The following is a 21,227-nucleotide window of genomic DNA, read 5'->3' as shown; positions in this document are numbered from 1 at the left end:
TTTACTATTTTATAGAAGGGAAAACTGATGCCATAGAAGTTAGGTGGCTTGCCCAAGATCATACTATAAACTGGCAAGGGCTCAGCTAGTTCCCAGGTCTTGTTATTAGGCTCCATCCCCTGGATCCCACTGTCTTTCATTTTTATTAATGTCCACACCTCTTGTTGTTCTTTATGCCCAACCCCCCAATCTCTGCTTCCCACTACACTATGGGCTCCTTGATGACACGGTAACCCTTGCCTCTATGAGCATACCCACAGGATTGGCACAGTGCCTGGCACATAACGGGTCCTCAATATATGTTTATTAGATGAGAGGCCCCTATCCTATATCATGACAGTATATATCCCTATGTGATCCCCCAAAGCCCACAATGACTCAGGTGTTGATTCAGCACAGCCCCTTTGGAGTGCTCCAAATGGACTTTAAGAAGTGGATCATTACATCATCCAGGGGACAACCTTGCAAAATAATTAAATAGTAGTTCTCTTGATCACCAGCCTCTAATCCTCTACCCAAATCCCTTATTTTTGTACCACCAACTGTTTTCAAATGGTTCCATGTGTCTTACCTAGTGAGCAGCACCTCAAGGTTCCCTGAAATAAAAATTTATTTGCCCTAAATCTCATTCCAATGGCAGCAAAATAAAAGGCTAGATAATCTGATAATGTTTTAATGTCACTCATCGTTAGCAAATTTTTAAAAGGACTTTCTAGAAAGATATTGCATACACATAGAAAAGAGATTCAAAAAATGTGAATTTTAGGATCAATGAAAGAGATATTTTTGGTAATAAAACAGACTTTCGCTGCCTCTCTAAAAAAACAGCAGTTAGCTATTTCATCTACAACAAAACCCACCACCAGCAAGACCAAATTTGAGTATTTTAACGTTTGAATTAATAGGGTAAATTTAAAGGTAATTTAAGAAAAACGTACACCTAAAGATGTTAAGGAAGTGAACTCTGGTACATATACCCTGACAACGGCATCTGGCTGTAGTTCTGTGGGAAAGATGCCAGAATGTTCGTTGGGGGGGTTACAAATTCCCTTCTTCTGTTTGGTTATTTATGGTGGTCCTTCCTTAGTCCTAATATCCCTAATTAGTCTTTAGTCCTAATACTGTTATGCCTGTTAGTAGACAGCAATGCCTAAAGCAGTGGTTTCCAAAGTTTGGATTTCATGGACCAACATAATTAAAAAGAAATTCTCAACCAACCTCAGGTTGTCAATTTTTAATACTCTTAAGTAAGGTTTGATATTTAGTAAACTATTTATGAACATAATCTTTTCATGAAAAAAATAGCCTTTTAACATCAAAGAATTAGGAAGGTCATAATTTCAGAACAAAGGATAGTCCTTTAAATCAAATCTATTTAACCTCAATAAAAACTCTGTGAATGGTCCTATTTTTCTCCTTCTGCTGAGGACTACTCATCCCTCAGTCACAGGGCCTAATCCTTTGGGCTATTCACCTTTGGCCCTCTGCAGGTTAGCCCAGGGTATACTGCACATTACCATTTTTTATGTTGTCTTACCCTGAAAGGGTGGAGCACTATTGCTTAGCGCAGTGGTTCCCAATGTGTGGTCCCCACATAGGCAGCATCAGCATCATCTGGGAACTTATGAGAAATGCAAATTCTCAGGCCCTACCCAGACTTACTGAATCAGAAACTCTAAGGGCAGGGCTGAGCAATCTGTATTTTACCAAGCCCTCCGGGTGATCGTGATAACACCTGTTAGACAACAGTTTGAGAACACAGACGTACAGGACAGAGGTCTGTACTCGACAGTTGAAAAGCCTATGTTTGGTTTCTATCTCTCACTAACTGCAGCCTTGAGTGAGTCACAATTTCTTCATGTTCTAATTGCCTTCACTATATAATAGATAAAATCAGTTTCCCACTTCACAAAGAGGTTTGGAAAAATAAGTATATGAAAGCTTCTCAAGTTTCTCAGACATAAGTCAATACGGCACTAACCATCCAAGATGGTGATAATAATAACCTTCATCCTGCTTTTATCAAGCTACTCTAACCTGTCATGCACACAATGAATTCTAAGCCTGTTTTTCACAGTTCTAGTCACCTCACATGACTTGGTGGTATTAGCCATTTAACGAACATATTTTATTCCTCCATTCGATCATTAAAAAGAACTTTAAGCAGTACTAAGCCTACGATCGTTTTTCCTGAAAAACTACCTTCCTTCCTCTCCTCCTTTTCTTGAAAATTCTCTAAGAAGGTGTGCATTTATGTAAAGAAAACAGACCTAAATAGGACTTCACGTAAATATAAAAATTTTACTAAACCAATAAAAATTTACTGGTTATCTTCCCTGCTTTCTCTCTTCCACCACTTATTTTATTAAGAGTAGCATTCTTAACTCTCCCAAGATAAAACATGATTTTATCAGGACACTTTAAATAATATCTTTTGCAGTTCCGCATGAAGATATTATGCTAGACACTGAATCACAAGTTACACTGGCATCTATACAATCATCTTTTTATCTATTGGGTTTATGCTGAAGGAAGGCATTGGCAGTTCAAAGTAGGTTAAAAAAAAAACACTTTTCTCCATGCAGGTCAAACCTGTTGTGGTCTTCACATGTCTAGTCCCCCAACTACCAACAGTATTTCAGAAACACTGCTTTAGGAAAATATATATTAATCTCCCCAAACTTGAAACTATCTTTGTGACATCTGATCCCAGCCTGTTTCCATTCCTAGCCATCTGCCTCATTTTTAAGTCTTTTCTCTATATTGAGGGCATTCAAAGGGACAAGATATGAACTCTCTCACAGACCAAATCAGTATTGTACCAGTTATCCAATAACACAACCATCCAAAACCAAACCAAATCCAAAACAATGGAAACCTAAAGACTTACTTACCAATGACAGGGTTGCTATTTCTGTGAGCTGGTTTAGGGGGAGGGACAGGGGGCTGCTTGGCAGGGACCGTATGAGTGAGGCTTGGGGTAGCAGTAGTGTTAGTGCTGGCAGGAGCAGCAGGTAGAGTCCTGGGTGCTGGGGAAGGGGGGACAGAGGAGTTAACAGTTTTTGCTAGGTTCGTGGCAGCAGGTGCTGTGGCGGTGGTGGAGGTGGAGGAGATGGACCTTGCCGTGCTGCCAGAGGAGGGGGCATCCTCTGCTTGTTCTTCATGTGCTTCGTGAGAAGAGGACAAGGGTCTTTTAGGGGGAAGCAAAGGCTGTTTGGGTGCATTTTCAGGAATGGACTCTGCTTCAGAATTATGTTGGCTTCCAGTTGAGCCTGTGTAATAACAGACGTAAAAGAGAAGAGAGTAACAAGACAAAAAAGCTAATACATCTACAGACTTACGGTCAATTTCATCAATTATTTAATTTATAGATTAGTTTACAGGCAAAGGTTTCCCAACCTCAACATACTTAAGGTATATGACACTTTCTCAATCAGTAAGAGAGGCTCGTTATGGTAGTGATTCTTCATATAAGAGCCAGGCCACTGGAGAGGCACATCAAAATCCCTTGGGTAGAGGAGGAGGAATGTATAACTTGGCAAAGTCCTACAGGTATCAGATTTTAACATCCTCTTCTGCTCTTGAGAATCACAAATTTAGGTATCTTGTGAATGCAAGAATGAGAGGGGGGAAATTCCACTTAAAGTTGCAACTAGTTGAGAAATTGCTAGAGGAGAAGACAATTCCCTCTGAATTTTACATCTCTGCTGGCTCTCTTGCAAACCCTTGAGATAAAGGAGAATGACTAATCCATGGCTCTTAAACTCAACAATCCAAAGTTTCTTACCTAGTAGCTTCTTTGGGTCCTCTTCTGGAACAGGTTTCCTAAGACTTGCTATTCTTCCTGGCTCTTCCTCTGCTTGGACTGGACTAGAAGATCCGGCACTCCCTATGGGAGTGGTATGGCCATTCTTTAACACGGCATGGCTCAACTTCCCTGGATCCTCATCACCTGCCAGATCAAAACAGAAAGAGCAAACTGACGGAACTGGCGTGGTCAGACAGGGAGAAGAGCTGGTGATTTCTAACCTCTCTCATCTGCTTTCCACCTCTTCCTGTTTTAGCTTATTATTTAGATCTAGATTATTTAGATCTTTATAGCAGTAATGGAAACAAGTAATTCCTTCTTCCAATAACCATCTGATTGCCTATTATGTGCCAGGTACCTTGCTACATAAATAAGAGAGACTTATTATACATAAGTATTTACAATGTTAAATGTAAAGAGCTATAATGGATGAAGTGATGTGGCAGGAATAAAGATGAAATGACTCTCTTGAGGTGGGAATGGGGTAAGGAAAGCTTCACAGAAAAGTGGCAGCTAAACTGGGCCTTAAACAAGGAGTAGGAGCCTACCACACCGATGACAAGATGAGGAAAAACAGTCTACTTAGGAAGAAGGAATAGCATGTATGAAGGCGCGCAATTATTCGACATGTTTGGGAACTGGCAACTAGTTTGGTCTGGCAGAAGAACAGATGCACATAAGAAATAGCTATGGATAGGACTGGAGAGGCAGGCAAGAGCTGGGCTATGAAGGATACAAATACCATGTAATAGAGCCTGGACTGAATCTTGTGGGTAACAGGAAGCCAATAAATTAAAGTAGGAGAGAGATCTGATCTGATCTGATCTTTTAGAAGGTTAACTCTGAGAACTGTGAGGAGGATGGGACTCAGGCCCTACGGTGCACCTCTGAGTTTCTTCTTACAGAATAAAGCTTAGGTCAATTCCCTGGTTAGCAGAGTGGCATCTTGTCAAATGGCTGTAACTCCTTTATTAATTGGGCCTTTGAGCTTGTAGGCTAAAAACAACTTGGATCAAGAGCCAATAGGAAGCACAGGACAAAAGAGACTGAACAAGAAAGAAGTGTATGAGGTTTCTGGTGTGTGAGCAAGAAAGGTGAGAGGCAGGAGAGGGCATGGGGTGAGGAATGGCTATACCAAAAACACAAGGGCCAGAGGTGCTGCAGCAGAAGCACTATAATTGTAATTAACCACCTAAATACCTAGGTTTTGTGTCCTACGGTACAAAACAGACTTATGAAAAAACAAAAGTTATACATGCTCATAACTAATCATATAGAAAATTCAGAATAATAGAAACAAAAAACTCCCCCATATTTCCATCCCAACATCCAGAAGTAACCAATGCTAATAATATTTTACTATTTTTCCTTCAAGCTTGTTTTCTCTGCTTAGTTTTTACACAGTTGAGATAATACAGCTTCAACATACATAATTTAATTAAATTTTGCAAATAAGCAATACATTCACATGATTTAAAATCTAAAAAGTATAATACTCCATCAGTTTGATTCCTTTCTCCCATTGTCCAAAGGATATATTTTTAAAACTTGGCTTTCAGATTTTGTCTCACACAAAGTAACACTAATGAAGAGAAATGAAATGTAACCAATATACTATAGTCTTACTCTTCTGATAAGCTGCTTCATAAAAGTCACATATTGGAGAAAGTCCTGACATTACTAAACTGGCAATGATTGTTGAAATACCAAAACATGATTTTTATTACAGACAAATAGAAGACTAGGGCAGCAGTACAGGCATGGAGACAAATTTGGTCAAAAAAGAGGAAATGACACACAGCACTGCAGCTAGCACAAAGCTGAAGATGTACAGAGAGACTGAGAATGTCTGCCCCACAGATCCTTCACCAGTCACTCAGTTTCAGAGTTCAAGACCACAGCCAGATACGGCAGAAACTTGGAAGGAAGCGCACAAACAGTTCTCCCCTACCCCCAGCAAGAAAATGGATTTTCATATAGGAAATTAGGAGGTAATTATTAGAAGAAATAAAATCACTTCTTATTTATACCCCTAAGCTTGAGATTCCTTAAAAAAATCAGTTATTTTCACTTATGTTTTAATATTTTTCCTTCAGTAGATATTTTCATTCCCACAAAAATATTTGCCTTCCTTAAATAAATCAAATATAGAGGGTAAGGCATTGAATTCTATAGAAATATCTTATTATTATTTAGTTTTTTCATTGTCAAGTATAACACCAGTAGAGAAATAAAAATGTTCAAAACATAAATGTAAATTTCAATGAAATATTACAAGAAAATTTGTGTGATCATCATGCATGGACATTAAGAAATAAAATGTTTCCAGACTCCTGAGAAGCCTCCGTCTCTCCCTAGTAACATACCTCTCCTTCCCCAACAAAGCAATCACTTTCCTAACTCTTGTAATAGTCCTTTCTTTGTGTTTTGATTATAGTTTAACCACTTAAGCATGCATCTCCAAACACTGTAGTTTATTACTGCCTGTTTTTCCTTTACATTTATAGAAATGATACAATATATATTCTTTCATGACTGATTTAAATTGCTCAATATTACTTATGAGATTCATATTACAGCAGGTAGGTGTAGTTTGTTTTCACTGCTGTATAATATTTCATTTTAGAAACGTACCACAAGTTATTTATATATTTTACTATTGATGGACATTTGGGTTGTTTGCAGTTTTGCTCCATTGTTAGTAAATACTGCTGCTAGGAGCATACTTGTACATGTCTCGATACATATGTATACACATTTTTGTTGGGTATACACCAAGGACTGGACATACTTGCACATAGGTTTATATATCTCCAGCTTTCAAAGATTATGCTAAACTGTTTTTCAAGGTGATTATTCTATTTTAACACTTCCACTAATAGTTTTATGTGAATACCACTTATTTCACACCATCACCAACTCTTGTTCTTGGTTGTTTGATTAATTTTAGGCTTTCTAGTTTTTATGTAGGGTTATTTTATTTTGGTTTGAATTTGTATTCCTTAATTACTGATTAAGCAGGGCCGGCCCCGTGGCTTAGTGGTTAAGTGCGCGCTCCGCTACTGGTGACCCGGGTTCTATCCCGGGCGCGCACGGACGCACTGCTTCTCCGGCCATGCTGAGGCCGAGTCCCACATACAGCAACTAGAAGGATGTGCAGCTATGACATACAACTATCTACTGGGGCTTTGGGGGGGGGGGGGAATTACTAATTAAGTAAAAAAAATACCTTTTTAATTTGTTTACTGGGCATTTGTTTGTACTCTTTAGTGAACTGTCCAATGTCTTTATAGACTTTTCTATTGAATTTTTTTTTTTAATATATTCTAGATGCATGAACAGTTGTTTTTTTTTTTTTTGGTGAGGAGGACCAGCCCTGAGCTAACATCCAATGCCAATCCTCCTCTTTTTTTTTTTTTTTTTTTTTTTTTTTTTTTTTTTGTGAGGAGATCAGCCCTGAGCTAACATCCGCCAATCCTCCTCTTTTTTTGCTGAGGAAGACTGGCCCTGGGCTAACATCGGTGCCTATCTTCCTCCACTTTATATGGGACGCCGCCACAGCATGGCTTACCAAGCAGTACTTCGGTGCGCGCCCGGGATCCGAACCAGCGAACCCCGGGCCGCCGCAGCGGAGCGCGCGCACTTAACCGCTTGCGCCACCGGGCCGGCCCCTGCCAATCCTCCTCTTTTTTGCTGAGGAAGACTGGCCCTGGGCTAACATCCGTGCCCATCTTCCTCTACTTTACATGGGACGCCGCCACGGCATGGCTTGCCAAGCGGTGCATCAGTGCGCGCCCGGGATCCGAACCAGCGAACCCCGGGCCGCCGCAGCAGAGCGCGTGCACTTAACCGCTTGCGCCACCGGGCCGGCCCCATGAACAGTTTTTTTTAAAAGCTCCCCTTCTTCCCCCAATAACAGCAATAACAAAATGAAGAAAGAAAATTCAAATACCTAGTCAGAACCAAAGACCAAGTATAGAGAGACAGGCATGTGCTATTTATTTGCAAACTCACCCTGCTCAGAGTCTTCCAACAGGACCCCTCTTTTAACCAGCTCTTCTCTCGGTTTTCGCATAGATATTTTTCGCTCTAAAACTAACATTAAATTGGAAAACAGCACTTAAACATGCGGCAGTTAAAGGTCAACTTTAAGCATTCTAATTCCACAAGTAAAAGAATAAAGTGGTTTGATTTTCTAGTCTTAGGAAACAAAAGAACAGGAAAACTAACGTCAAATTAAAACTTAATTTCTTCTTTTTTTTTTTATAACTTTATTTATTTATTTATTTTCCCCCCAAAGCCCCAATAGGTAGTTGTATGTCATAGCTGCACATCCTTCTAGTTGCTGTATGTGGGACACGGCCTCAGCATGGCCAGAGAGGCGGTGCGTCGGTGTGCGCCCGGGATCAGAACCCGGGTCGCCAGTAGTGGAGCACATGCACTTAACCGCTAAGCCACGGGGCCGGCCCCTAATTTCTTTTATATCTTGTGCTATTGGGAAAGTATCAGTTCCCAAATGAGCTTATATAATTTTAGCTTTCTCTTTTTTAATTGAAATTTCAATAATAAGGTATTTATGGATGACCTTTTTCTAGGAGGAAGTGGCCACAGTAGAAAAAAAGAAGCATCTTAGATTTGCTACAGAGTTCAGGAACTCCATTCACCCCTCAATAGATAAACTTTAATCCCATAAAAACACCAACGTGGAAATGAGGCTATAGAATATAAGGCTTAGTGAATGATCACTTGGCTTTTTAATTCTAAAAGATTTAATTCCCTCTTCAAATAGGGGGCTATAGAAGCTTGGGAAGAGAATGAAAAAGTTAGGTACTTCCAAAATAGTGAACTTTTTAACTCAGAACATATATTTAAATCTTAATATCTCACCTTCTGATGTCTCTTTGAATTTATCACTACTTTTTTTTTTCCGCCATTTCCAGGGCTTGAAGATCTTGCCAAAGCCTGAGAACTTGCTCTTCCTTTTGGTGGGAGGTGTCGTGTCACCTGCTTCCACACTGTCCATGACCATGCCTGGGTCTGCAGTGGGCTGGCCTGCTTCCTCTGTTGCATGGTGAGAGAGAGAGGGAAGAGGAGAGCCAATTTATTATTTCAGCATAATCTCGAAAATGTCCCTTCCCCTCTCTTCCTGTGGTAGTTGGAAAGGATCAGAGCAATGATAAACAATCATGCAGACAGTCAGACCCCTTGACATCACATGGACACATCAAACATCAAAATCTCTAACAGATACTTTACTAAGGAGGAAAAGGAACCAAACCAAGCTGACATCATTTTAGGACAAAAATTCAGTGAGATGATCAAAACCAGTTCAAAATTTCTTAAAGGTACACACACACACAAATGTGGATGTTTTCCCAATATGCATGGGATCTTGCCTCAATGCAGGTTACTGCTGTTGCCATTTTCGTCCTCGGGGGAAGGTCTTTCACGCCTAACACTACTATCTCCCGTGTCACTGAAGCAGGGAATTCCACCGTTAGTGAGTGAGTCATTATTCTCTGTTAAACATTGCCCTCCTCTTTCGGAATATAAAAAATTCAGGGAGGGGGTTACACCTTAAGTGTTAATATCTTACTTGTATCTGTTTATCAATCATTTTCTCCCTTCACAAAAAAGACCCCAGGTAATTCTGGAGCACTGGAAGGGGCTTGGGGTAGGGGGCATGGACATTAGAAAGCGAGTGCTTTAAAATGGAGGGAAATCTTTTTGGAAAGTAAAGGTGAGATTCCAGTGCCTACCACAATATTGCTTTAGGGACAATTCTGATTTTAAGGATCTGACAAGAAATATAAGTGACATGATAAATGTGCGGGATTGAAATGAAAGGCCATGAGTCCCTCATAATGACCACACATGCAGGGTTTAGTTAGCTTTAGTGGTAGAGAAAGGAGCAGCCAAGACTGGGCCAAAAATAATAAAAAAAAAGGCAGGAAGGCAACAAAAAAAGCAGGAAGGCAACACAATACAGCTTTGCACTCCACCTACTGTCCCAGGGTTCTCTGGAGGAGTCTAGAGGAGAAGAAAAAAAGAGTCATGTGGAGTAAAAGTCCTGGAATTAAAGTGGAACCTTTACTTTATAGAAATACATCATGGATCACATATTATATAATCGCATGTAATAAGTTAACATGTTTATTGTAAACAATTCACATGTGAGGCAAATAACACTTTTTGGGGGTGGAGATAAAAGGGTATAATATATGCACTAAAAAAATCTTTTCTTTTGCTATGGTGGATATTTTTTCATAAGAGAAAATACACAATCAACAAGCATCAATTTTTTTTCTTTTTTAGAAATACTTGCCAAATTCAATCTTCTTTCAGTTCATAGACATGTGTCTAGGGAAGTCCATTGATAAAGGTCAGTTTTACACAATCATAATTACCAGAGTGACTGCCGCAATGACTGTTGATGAATTATTATTATTTGCCTATTATTAGGCAAACCACAGGGTCCTGGTGACTGAAGTGTAACAGATCAGGATAACACAGGACAGTGACTCTTTTCTTCCTAGTTGCATGATTTATTCATGGGCATCCTGGGTCTCAGCTGCTTTAATTCTTTATATGAAATGCAACAGAATCTGACTATAACACTGGACCATATATATTTTTTTTTGCTGAGGAAGATTTGCCCTGAGCTAACATCCGCTGCCAATCTTCCTCTTTTGTATGTGAGCTGCCACCACGGCATCGCCACTGACAGATGAGTGGCGTAGGTCCACACCTGGGAACTGAACCCAGGCCACCGAACTGAACCACTAGGCCACTGGGGGTGGCCTTGGACCATATTTTTAAGAGTTTAGTTGCCAGAGACATTAGAAGAATTCCTGCCATAACAATTTCCCCTCAATGGTACCCTGGGATAGACCCCCAAGAGTGGCACTATAGTGAACACATGGTATTGCTTTTAAGAGTTAGTGCTTTAACTAAGACAGTATTCTCCCAACTACAGAATGTCAATGAGACCTGAAGACATTTCAGAGCATTCATAATATCACAATATTTAATACATGTTAATGATAATGCTTTCAGAAATGGAGTCAAGTAAAATAAGCTGTTCATTCTCAAATAGTAGCCTTACTTGAAGAGGCAAGGAAGGACTGAAACTTTAAACCTCCTGCTAACCCACCCACTGAGTGAACTTCATTCGGTTCCAAAAGAAACACAGGAAAATGACTTTGTTTAAAAGTAACAGGGAAGATAATATCCAAAAAAAGAAAAAGAAAAAAAAAAAACAATGAAAAACAAAACCAGACTAACAATATGAAAGAAGAGGTATTAGCGCTATGTGATGCTTTTACAAAGAAAAATAGCCAAAAAGCTTTAGGAATGTTAGTTGTTAACATATTCACAGAAAAGCTCCTGTCTGTCAAGTCCTTAAATGAAATATAGCCAATCATGCCTGCTTCCACTATCTTCTCAGATATCTAATCACTTTCTAAAGTAGGACTTAGTTCATCTCTTTTAATTCTTCATTATATTGAACAATACATTTATGTGTCCTCTTTTTCTTATACATTCAAAACAACAAAATCTTGATATCCTTTCAAACATATTTATGCCTGCCAGCATATGAACTCAAAACAAGTTCAGTTTATCTTAAAAAGTTGTGATACACCACATTAACAAAATGAAGGATAAAAATCACATGATCATCTCAATAGATGCAGAAAAAGCATTTGACAAAATTCAACATTCATTTACAGTAAAAACTCTCAACAAAGCCTGTACAAAGGGACTATACCTCAACATAATAAAGGCCATATATGACAAGCCCATAGCTAACATCACACTCCGTAGTGAAAAGCTGAAAGCTTTTCCTCTAAGATCAGGAACAAGACAAGGATGCCCCCTCTTGCCACTTTTATGCAACACAGTATTGGAAGTCCTAGCCAGAGCAATTGGGCAAGAAAAAGAAATAAAAGGCATCCAAATTAGAAAGGAAGAAGTAAAACTGTCACTATTTGCAGATGACGTGATATTATATACAGAAAACCCTAAAGACTCCATCAAAAAAACTCCTAGAACTAATAAACAAATTCAGTAATGTTGCAGGATACAAAATCAATACACAAAACTCTGCTGTGTTTCTGTACATTAATAACGAACTATCAGAAACAGAAATTAAGAAAACAATCCCATTTCCAATTGTATCAAAAAGAATAAAATACCCAGGAATAAATTTAACCAAGGGGGTGAAAGATCTGTATACTGAAAACTACAAGACACTAAGGAAAGAAATTGAAGATGACACAAATAAATGGAAAGATATTCTGTGCTAATGGATTGGAAGAATTAATATGGTTAAAATGTTCATACCACCCAAAGCAATCAGATTCAATGCACTCTCTATCAAAATTTCAATAGTATTTTTCACAGAAATAGAACAAACAATTCTAAAATTTGTATGGAACCACAAAAGACCTCGAATAGCCAAAGCAATCTTGAGGAGGAACAAAGCTGGAGGCATCATGCTCCCTGATTTCAAACTATACTACAAATCTACGGTAATTAAAACAGTGTAGTATTGGCATAAAAACAGACATATAGATCAACAGAAGAGAACAGAAAGCCCAGAAATAAACCCATGCATATACTGTCAATTAATTTATGACAAGGGAGCCAAGGATATACAGTGAGGAAAGGATAGTCTCTTCAATAAACAGTGCTGGGAAAACTAGACATGCAAAAGAATGAAACCAGACCGCTATTCTTACACCATACACAAAAATTAACTCAACATAGATGAACGACTTGAATGTAAGACTTAAAACCATAAAACTCCTAGAAGAAAACATAGCGGTAAGCTCCTTGACATAGGTCTTGGCAATGATTTACAAGCGGAAATAAACAAGTGGGACTACATCAAACTAAAAAGCTTTTCCACAGCAAAGGAAACCATCAGCAAAACAGAAAGGCAATCTACTGAATGGGAGAAAATATTTGCAAATCATATATCTGATAAGGGGTTAATATCCAAAATATATGAAGAATTCAAACATCTCAATAGCAAAAAAACTCGTTTAAAAAATGGGTAGAATGGGCCGGCCCCGTGGCTTAGCGGTTAAGTGCATGTGCTCTGCCAGGTTCAGATCCCGGGTGCGCACCTACGCACCGCTTCTCCAGCCATACTGGGGCCGAGTCCCACATACAGCAACTAGAAGGATGTGCAGCTATGACATACAACTATCTACTGGGGCTTTGGGGGAACAAATAAATAAATAAAATTAAAAAAAAAATGGGTAGAAGATCTAAATAGACATTTTTCCAAAGAAGACATATAGATGGCCAACACATACATGAAAAGATGCTCAACATCATTAATCCTCAGGGAAATGCAAATCAAAACTGCAATGAGATATCATCTTACACCTGTTAGAATGGCTATTATCAAAAATATATAAGTGTTGGCAAGGACGTGGAGAAAAGGGAACCCTTGTGCACTGCTGGGGGGAATGTAAATTGGTGCAGCCACTACGGAAAACATGGAGGTTCCTCAAAAAATTAAAAATAGAACTACCATATGATCCAGCAATTCCATTTCTGGGTATTTACCTGAAGAAAATGAAAACAATAACTTGAAAAGATATATGCTATGTACACCCATGTTCACTGCAGCATTATTTACAATAGCCTAGATATGGAAACAACCCAAGTGTCCACAGATGGATGAATGCATAAAGAAATTGTATACACACACACACACACGCACACACACACACAGAGGAATATTACTCAGCCATCAAAAGAATGAAATCTTGCCATTTGTGACAACACGGATGGACCTCGAGGGCCTTACGCTAAGTGAAATAATTCAGACAGAGAAAGACAAATACTGCAGGATCAATCTCTTATATATGGAATCTTAAAAAAATAAAAAAAATTACCAAGCTCATAAATACAGAGAAGATTGGTAATTGCCTGAGGTAGGGGGCAGGGAGTGGGAGAAATGGGTGAAGCGGTCAAAAGATAAAAAAAAAATTTTTTTTAAAGATAAGATGCGAGTCATTTATTTAAAAAAACAGTTATCACACATGGAAAATACCAAGAGCTTATGATAAAAATGAATGTATCTGGGGGCCAGCCTGGTGGTATAGCAGTTAAGTTTGCACACTCTGCTTCGGCGGCCCGGGGTTCTCGGGTTTGGACCATCAAGATCTGATGATGGCTTACACACCGATCATCACGGTGTGCTGTGGCAGTGTCCCATATACAAAACAAAGGAAGATTGGCACAGATGTTAGCTCAAGGCCATTCTTCAAGCAAAAAAAAAAAAAAAGAGGAAGATTGGTAGCAGATGCTAGCTCAGAGCCAATCTTCCTCATACACAAAAAAGAATGTATCTGCTAACATATCTATTGCTAAGAATAGCCCTCCTCTTGCTTTATGTAAAGAAAGTCATTGAATACAAAAAGCAAAGACAGCAGCAACTTTTTTCTTTGATGCTTTATGCAGATGTGTTTAATTTTCATGTTTATAAAAGTTTTAGAAGTGGATATGCCTCTTGCCTCATGCAGTGGGGTTCGGCCACACCCAGCCCTGACCCAGTTATTATCCAAAATTCATTCATGTATATTCTTATATTCTCCACAACCCCCATCTCTCCTCCCCACTTTCCATTATAAACAGAACATTATTTCAGTGACTCCCATATCTGTTCAAATCTCTGAAATCAGCCCAGGTGCCTTTTCAAAATACAGAATCTCCAGGAGGCGAGATGTAGGAATCTAGCTTCAAAAATCTTCCCAGGTGATTCTTATGATCAATCAGGTTTGTTAAACCCAATCCGGATTATTTTTTTTTTTTTAGATTTTATTTATTTATTTTTTCCCCCCAAAGCCCTAGTAGATAGTTCTATGTCATAGCTGCACATCCTTCTAGTTGCTGTATGTGGGACATGGCCTCAGCATGGCCGGAGAAGCGGTGCATCTGTGCGCGCCCGGGATCCGAACCCGGGCCGCTAGCAGCGGAGTGCGCGCACTTAACCGCTAAGCCACGGCCGGCCCCCAACCCGGATTATTATCTGGAAATTTTACGCATGTTAGAAGAGAGAGGCAGACATTCTCTGCCTGTAACTTACTTCTTTGCTGAAGAAAAATAAACTAGAAAATCTTGGCATCATTCCAGTGTTTCCTACTCAAGCAAAGTATTCCTAGAGAAGAACTGTGAGGGTCTTGCCTGTGTTTCCTAGTCTCAGATATAGTTTAAATTAAAAATAAACAATAAAGGGGCCGGCCTTGTGGCACAGTGGTTAAGTTCATGCACTCTGCTTTGGCAGCCCGGGGTCACAGGTTCGAATCCCGGGCTTGGACCTATGCACCACTCATCAAGCCATCTGTGGCAGCGTCCCATATACAAAGTAGAGGAAGATGGGCACAGATGTTAGCTCAGAGCCAATTTTCCTTAAAAAAAAAATTTAAAAATAAACAATAAAAAAGTTTGCAGTTATTTTTTCCAGATTTATATTATGTTCCATGTGCTCTTGGAAAGAAAGTGTACTGTGCAGTTGAGTGTAGTGTTCTATACATACCAATTAGGTCAAGTTGGTTAATCAAGTTGTACAAATCATTAACATCCTTTCTGATTTGTTGTCAGCTTGTTCTATCAGTTACTGAGAGAGATATGTAAACATCTCTACCTGTGAAAGTGGATTTGTCTCTTTCTCCTTTTAGTTCTATTAGTTTTTACTTTATATACTTTGAAGCTATGTTATTAGGTATATACGCATTTAGAGTTACTATATCTTCCTGTTGAATTGACCCTTTTATCATGGAATTCCCTCTATCACTCTAGTAACACTTTAGCCTTGATTTTGTTTTTCTATCTAGTTTGACAATTGTCATAATTTAGAGTGTTTATTCCATTTATGTTTAATGTTTTTACTGACACAGTGGAGTTTAAATCTACCATTTTGTTATTTATTTTCTACTGGTCTCATTTGTTCTGTGCATCCCTGACTTGTTACAATCTACTTTAGTACTTTTACTATATTCTGAACAATGCAAGAATCTTACATTTTAACTCTATTTACTCCTTGTGTTCTTATCATATTTTCTTCTACAAATACATAACAATAAACCACAGAAAACATTATTGTTGTCTTAACAAGATTTTTTACTATTTCCTAGATATTTGTGTTTTGGGTATTCTTCATTTCTTCCTGCAATCCTGTGTTTGCAACTAGGATAATTTTATTTCATCATTTTTGAAGGATATTTTCACTGGGTATTGTATTTTCAGTGAGCAGGTGAGTTTTTTTGTTTATTTAATTTCTAAATGTCATTTCATTGGCTTTTTTTTTCCTGTTGGATTGCTTTTCTTTGTATATTTCATCCTTTGGATGCTATCTATTGGCTTGCAGCATAAGTGATACAGCTGGGATTCAAATCCAAGTCTCTCTGACTTCAAAGTCTGTGATCCTTTTGACCATGCTGCCTTCAGAATAAAGATTAAGCTGAAATCTTATAACATCTGGTTTCATTCACTAACAAGTTTTTAGAATATAATTTACAAATCTGGCACATTACATGATTTAATTCTTACAACAACCTAGACGATTGGTATTAATCTCTATATAATTTACTTTAACAGTTTGGTATTTATCTCAAATACCACTCAATATCAAAATTTATAAAGAGTACAATACCAAATTTTATAAAGAGTACAAATTCCAAAGTTAGGTTTCTTTTTTTTTTGTGAGGAAGATCAGCCCTGAGCTAACATCCGTCCTAATCCTCCTCTTTTTGCTGAGGAAGACTGGCTCTGAGCTAACATCTATTGCCAATCCTCCTCCTTTTTTTCCCCCAAAGCCCCAGTAGATAGTTGTATGTCATAGTTGCACATCCTTCTAGTTGCTGTATGTGGGACGCAGCCTCAGCATGGCTGGAGAAGCGGTGCGTCAGTGCGCGCCCGGGATCCGAACCCCAGGCCGCCAGTAGCAGAGTGCTGGCACTTAACCGCTAAGCCACAGGGCCGGCCCCAAAGTTTGGTTTCTTATTAAACCGTCCTTATAAACTAATTTGCCACTCAGTTATAATTACTTCAAATTTCAACACGTACTTTAGCAATCCTTTGTTCACTTCTCTTAGAAGTTATTACTTTGTATTTAAATTGGATGTAGCAATTAACTTTTATGATTTAGATCAGTACTGTAAATTATTTTTGCATCAGATTATTAATTTTTCTTTTTTATTCGTAAATCATATCCTGTATTTGGAATCTTTCTTCACTGACTGCTGTGCCCCTTATTTCTTTAGATCTTGCTTGAAGCTGAGGCAGATTCTTCATGCTGTTGATAAGACACATGGGAGAGACAGACAGGACTCCAAAGTCATACTCTTAAGCACTTCTGTTGGAGACTAGTCTGGGAGCTCTGGACACTCACTCCACTTTTAGCCATTATTCAAGAGCAACACCTATAACCGATTAAAATAAAGTGTTGATAAAGTTCTTCCTACACATTCTTTGCTTAGGTGCCTGCTGAAAGAAAGAAATTCTGAATCAAGAGAGTGTCCTCACAGATGAAAGATATCAGAAAAAGAAGAGGAAGCAGATTAATCATTCCTAATGAAAAGGGAAAAAGGTAAATCATCTTCTTTTCCCTTCAAACCCATTATTTGACACCAGATGGAAATCACAAAAACTTGATTCCATCAAATGTCCTACATATGAAGGGTGGGACCTTCAAGTAATTAAACGATACTGGGGAGGCAGCCAGTCAAGCCTTCCCTATTTAAGTCTAAGAGTATTTTCACGAATGGAAGGTGGCCAACTAAAGACCTACTCTCAATAGTCTGCGTAAATCCAACTCCAAGGAGCCTTTGAAACAGGAACTGGTCTCCCATTATCAAATTCCATTTGGGCACATACTCTTTTATTATCTAACTAGGTATTATTTATAACTAGAATAGTGGCCAGGGGGATGCACATATCTTTCAAATTTTAATTCCAACTTTGTATAAATTATATAAGATCATTTTTTCTAATAAAAGCATAAGTTCTCATAACATTCACACAAAAGTCTAGAAAACTCAGCTTGAGAAAACGGAAGCTACCCCAAGATGTTATTTCTGATAGTGTTATTTACGGTGGTAAATAATTAGGAATGTCTTAAATGTACAATAATAGGTATATGAAAAAATAAACTGAAAAATTTATATAAAACACTATACAATCATTAGAACTAAGTTTCTAGAGTAATTAATAATCCTAGGTTAAAAATAGAATAAAGGGCTGCCTGGTGGCGCAAGCGGTTAACTGCTCACGCTCCGCTGTGGCAGCCCGGGGTTCGCCGGTTTGGATCCTGGGTGCACACCGACACATCACTTCTCAAGTCATGCTGTGGCGGAGTCCCATATAAAGTAGAGGAAGATGGGCATGGATGTTAGCCCAGGGCCAGTCTTTCTCAGCAAAAAAAGAGGATTGGCAGATGTTAGCTCAGGGCCGATCTTCCTCACCAAAAAAATAAATAAATAAAAATAAAAACAGAATAAAATTTACATGTAAATTATACATATCACATTATCTAAACTCTGCTAAAAGATGTTAAGAAAAACAGAAGGAACTAAATCAAAATGTAAATATATATATATATTTTTTTGTAAGGAAGATCAGCCCCGTGCTAACATCTGCCACTCCTCCTTTTTTTTTTTTATTTTTTTGCTGAGGAAGACTGGCCCTGGGCTAACATCTGTGCCCATGTGCCTCCACTTTATATGGGACGCCGCCACAGCATGGTTTGCCAAGAGGTGTGTTAGTGCGTGCCTGGGATCCGAACCGGTGAACCTCGGGCCACCGCATTGGAACACGTGCACTTAACCGCTTGCGCCACCGGCAGGCCCCAAAATGTAAATATATTTTGATGGTAGGATTATAGGAGACTTGCTTCTTCTTTTTAGCTTACTATATTTTTTGTGTATTTTTTTTTTTACAATGAACATGTATGGTTTTTACAGTTGGGAAAAAACCAAATTTACTTTTTATAATGCAAGTAGGAGTTTTCAAACCACGACAGTTAATAAATGAAGTCCAGTATATACATAAATGCACAAAAGAAAATAATTCTTCCTAAATATTAGGTTCCCATAAAAACGAATTACTTTCCACATGAAAATCATAGTTTGAAATATTAAGCAAATTACACCACTCAAGGATAATTACTTTGGTTCTGGAGTAGTGACACACATTGAAGTGAGTAGATTTGGATCACCCAAACAACACTTTCTACTCCTACGTTTTTTTTAAGTGTATCACCCTTGTTTGCCATGAGTACAATCTTGTGCTAAAGGAGCTAGAGACCAAATTTAATGGTGATCTGAATTCACTGGGTATAAATTTTTCAGCTGTAGAATGAAGGGTTTTAAAGTATGCATAAATCCTTGATAGCTGACTAGATCTAATTGAAGCCACTAATCTCCATAGCATTCCTGGATCCATTAAAACTGGTACACTAGTTCAGGATTCTTACTATGAATTTTTGTCTGATAGGAAGAAAATTCAATTGCATCCCTCAGAAAACTGCAATGGAAAGAAAGACAAACAGACAGATGAATAAATTATATGACAAAAAGTATATTCAGGTATCTAGAAATCATCCCTCTTTTGTATTTTTAATGATACAATTACACCTCAAATTCCTTCTATACGCATAATTAAAGGGTTGAAAGAGGTGAGTTTGAAACTGTTCATAAGCAAATTTGCACATCAGCCATTTATTCTCAGTAACTCTGATTTTATGACCATCTCCCTTCCACTTCCAATTTGACAGAAGAAACAGACTTGGAGTCACATTTGGATATCCTCCTGCTTCTGTTTAAACTAGTTATGGAATTTAAAATGGCTTTATGGCCCCATTCTGTTTGCCAGGAGCAACAAAACAAGGTAGTTTCCCTTTGTTTGCCAGAAAATGGTGTAGGATGCTAGCTATAGTTTTATGATTATGTGTTCCAAAGAAAATGCCTTTTCCTTTGAGGCATGTAGCTGCAGGCCACTAGGAAAGCATGTCACAGAGTTGGAGGTCTTGGTGTTTTTTGGAGGGAGTGGAGGTTGGGAGAGGAAGATAACCAACCAAACTACAGTTTGGAGTTTCTGGTTTGAGTGGTACCCTGAAACTATGCCCTGGTTTTTAAACTCCTTACTTCCTCATTCAAGTTGTAGCACCTTACGTTTCACAGGCTTGTTTCTTATATCACGTATTATGCAGAGTTCTAGCAGTTTCTTTCTTCAACCTCCAGATTTTTCCTGGTCAACATTTAATTCAAGTTTTTTGGTGCAAGTTTAGTTGTTCCAGATGAATTTCTGGGGTGATTTTTAAATAAATGTATATTATTATTAAAAAATTACTTAACACTTTTCATCTTCAGATAAAGTATTCATCAACTATTCACTGTAGATACATATTATACCTACATGACTTGCTAGAGATAAGGGATAAAACAGGGTTTAACAATCAGCCCTAGGTCAAAGACAATGTTCATTTTAGAATCCAATTTACAACCAATTCTTAACCATCCATGTTGAAAGGCAAGGTAAGACACAGACAACTGGAGTCAATAGGAAACTTAGTTTTCAACATATCCTTCACTACACTCTCCCCTTCACTAGGCTTGTGTTGCTTGTAATAAGCAACAAAATTATTGGGTCGGTCTGTCTTACCTCATACCTTACTGGGTTTAAAAAAAGGTCCAGATTCAAAGTGTATAAAGTTCTCCCATTTTACCCATAAAACTTTTATAATAGTTATTTGTCCAAAGATTAAAAATCTATAATTTTGTATAAGATACATATTCCATTATCAAGAGGTAACAATTATTTTTTTCCTTAAGTTTAAGGTGTACAGCATAATGACTTGACATATATTGTGACCAATTATTTTTATAATCTAATGGTTCTCTCTAATTATCTTTTTTTGTGTGTGTGAGGAAGATCAGCCCTGAGCTAACATCCGTGCCCATCTTCCTCTTTTTTCAGCTGAGGAAGACTGGCCCTGAGCTAACATCTGTGCACATCTTCCTCTACTTTATTTGGGACACCGCCACAACATGGCTTGACAAGCAGTGCGTCGGTGCCCGCCCGGGATTGGAACCCACGAACCCTGGGCCTCCAAAGCGTAGCGTGCGAACTTAACTGCTATACCACTGGGCCAGCCCCTGAAGTAGTTTATTTTTAATTAATCCCTTTATTACTCATTCCTGTGTTAATATTTTCATATAGCCACATTAAATTTTATGCATCCAGTATGAATGAGTTTACCTCCGAATGATGATATATTTCTAAATCACCTTTCCCAAAACCACTCCCATTATCATGTGCATGAGAACCTATAACTACAAATTTCAGAGCAAAATGAATCAAATGGTGATGGAAAAGGAATGTAGGAAAGATGAAATATTACAAA

At 38.3% G+C, this 21,227-nt stretch overlaps 1 protein-coding gene across 6 annotated transcripts in view; it reads right to left on the bottom strand.

Annotated features, from left to right (window-relative positions):
• The window catches only part of PHACTR4 (phosphatase and actin regulator 4), a 105,483-nt gene that overhangs the window by 18,824 nt on the left and 65,432 nt on the right, over positions 1–21,227 (bottom strand). For 4 of the 6 annotated variants that reach the window (XM_058553415.1, XM_058553417.1, XM_058553418.1 and 1 more), the window contains 4 exons: positions 8,696–8,869; positions 7,823–7,903; positions 3,788–3,952; positions 2,895–3,272 (listed from right to left, as the gene is read on the bottom strand). In XM_058553415.1, the coding sequence (XP_058409398.1) occupies positions 2,895–3,272; positions 3,788–3,952; positions 7,823–7,903; positions 8,696–8,869 (798 nt within the window). Of the gene's footprint in view, positions 1–2,894; positions 3,273–3,787; positions 3,953–7,822; positions 7,904–8,695; positions 8,870–9,810; positions 9,839–21,227 lie in introns of all 6 variants that reach the window. The other 2 variants (XM_058553419.1, XM_058553416.1) reach the window with 2 other exon arrangements.

Source organism: Diceros bicornis, chromosome 13 (assembly GCF_020826845.1).
Source record: "Diceros bicornis minor isolate mBicDic1 chromosome 13, mDicBic1.mat.cur, whole genome shotgun sequence".
Classification (NCBI taxonomy): Eukaryota; Metazoa; Chordata; class Mammalia; order Perissodactyla; family Rhinocerotidae; genus Diceros; species Diceros bicornis.
This window is presented reverse-complemented; position numbering and strand designations above follow the sequence as displayed.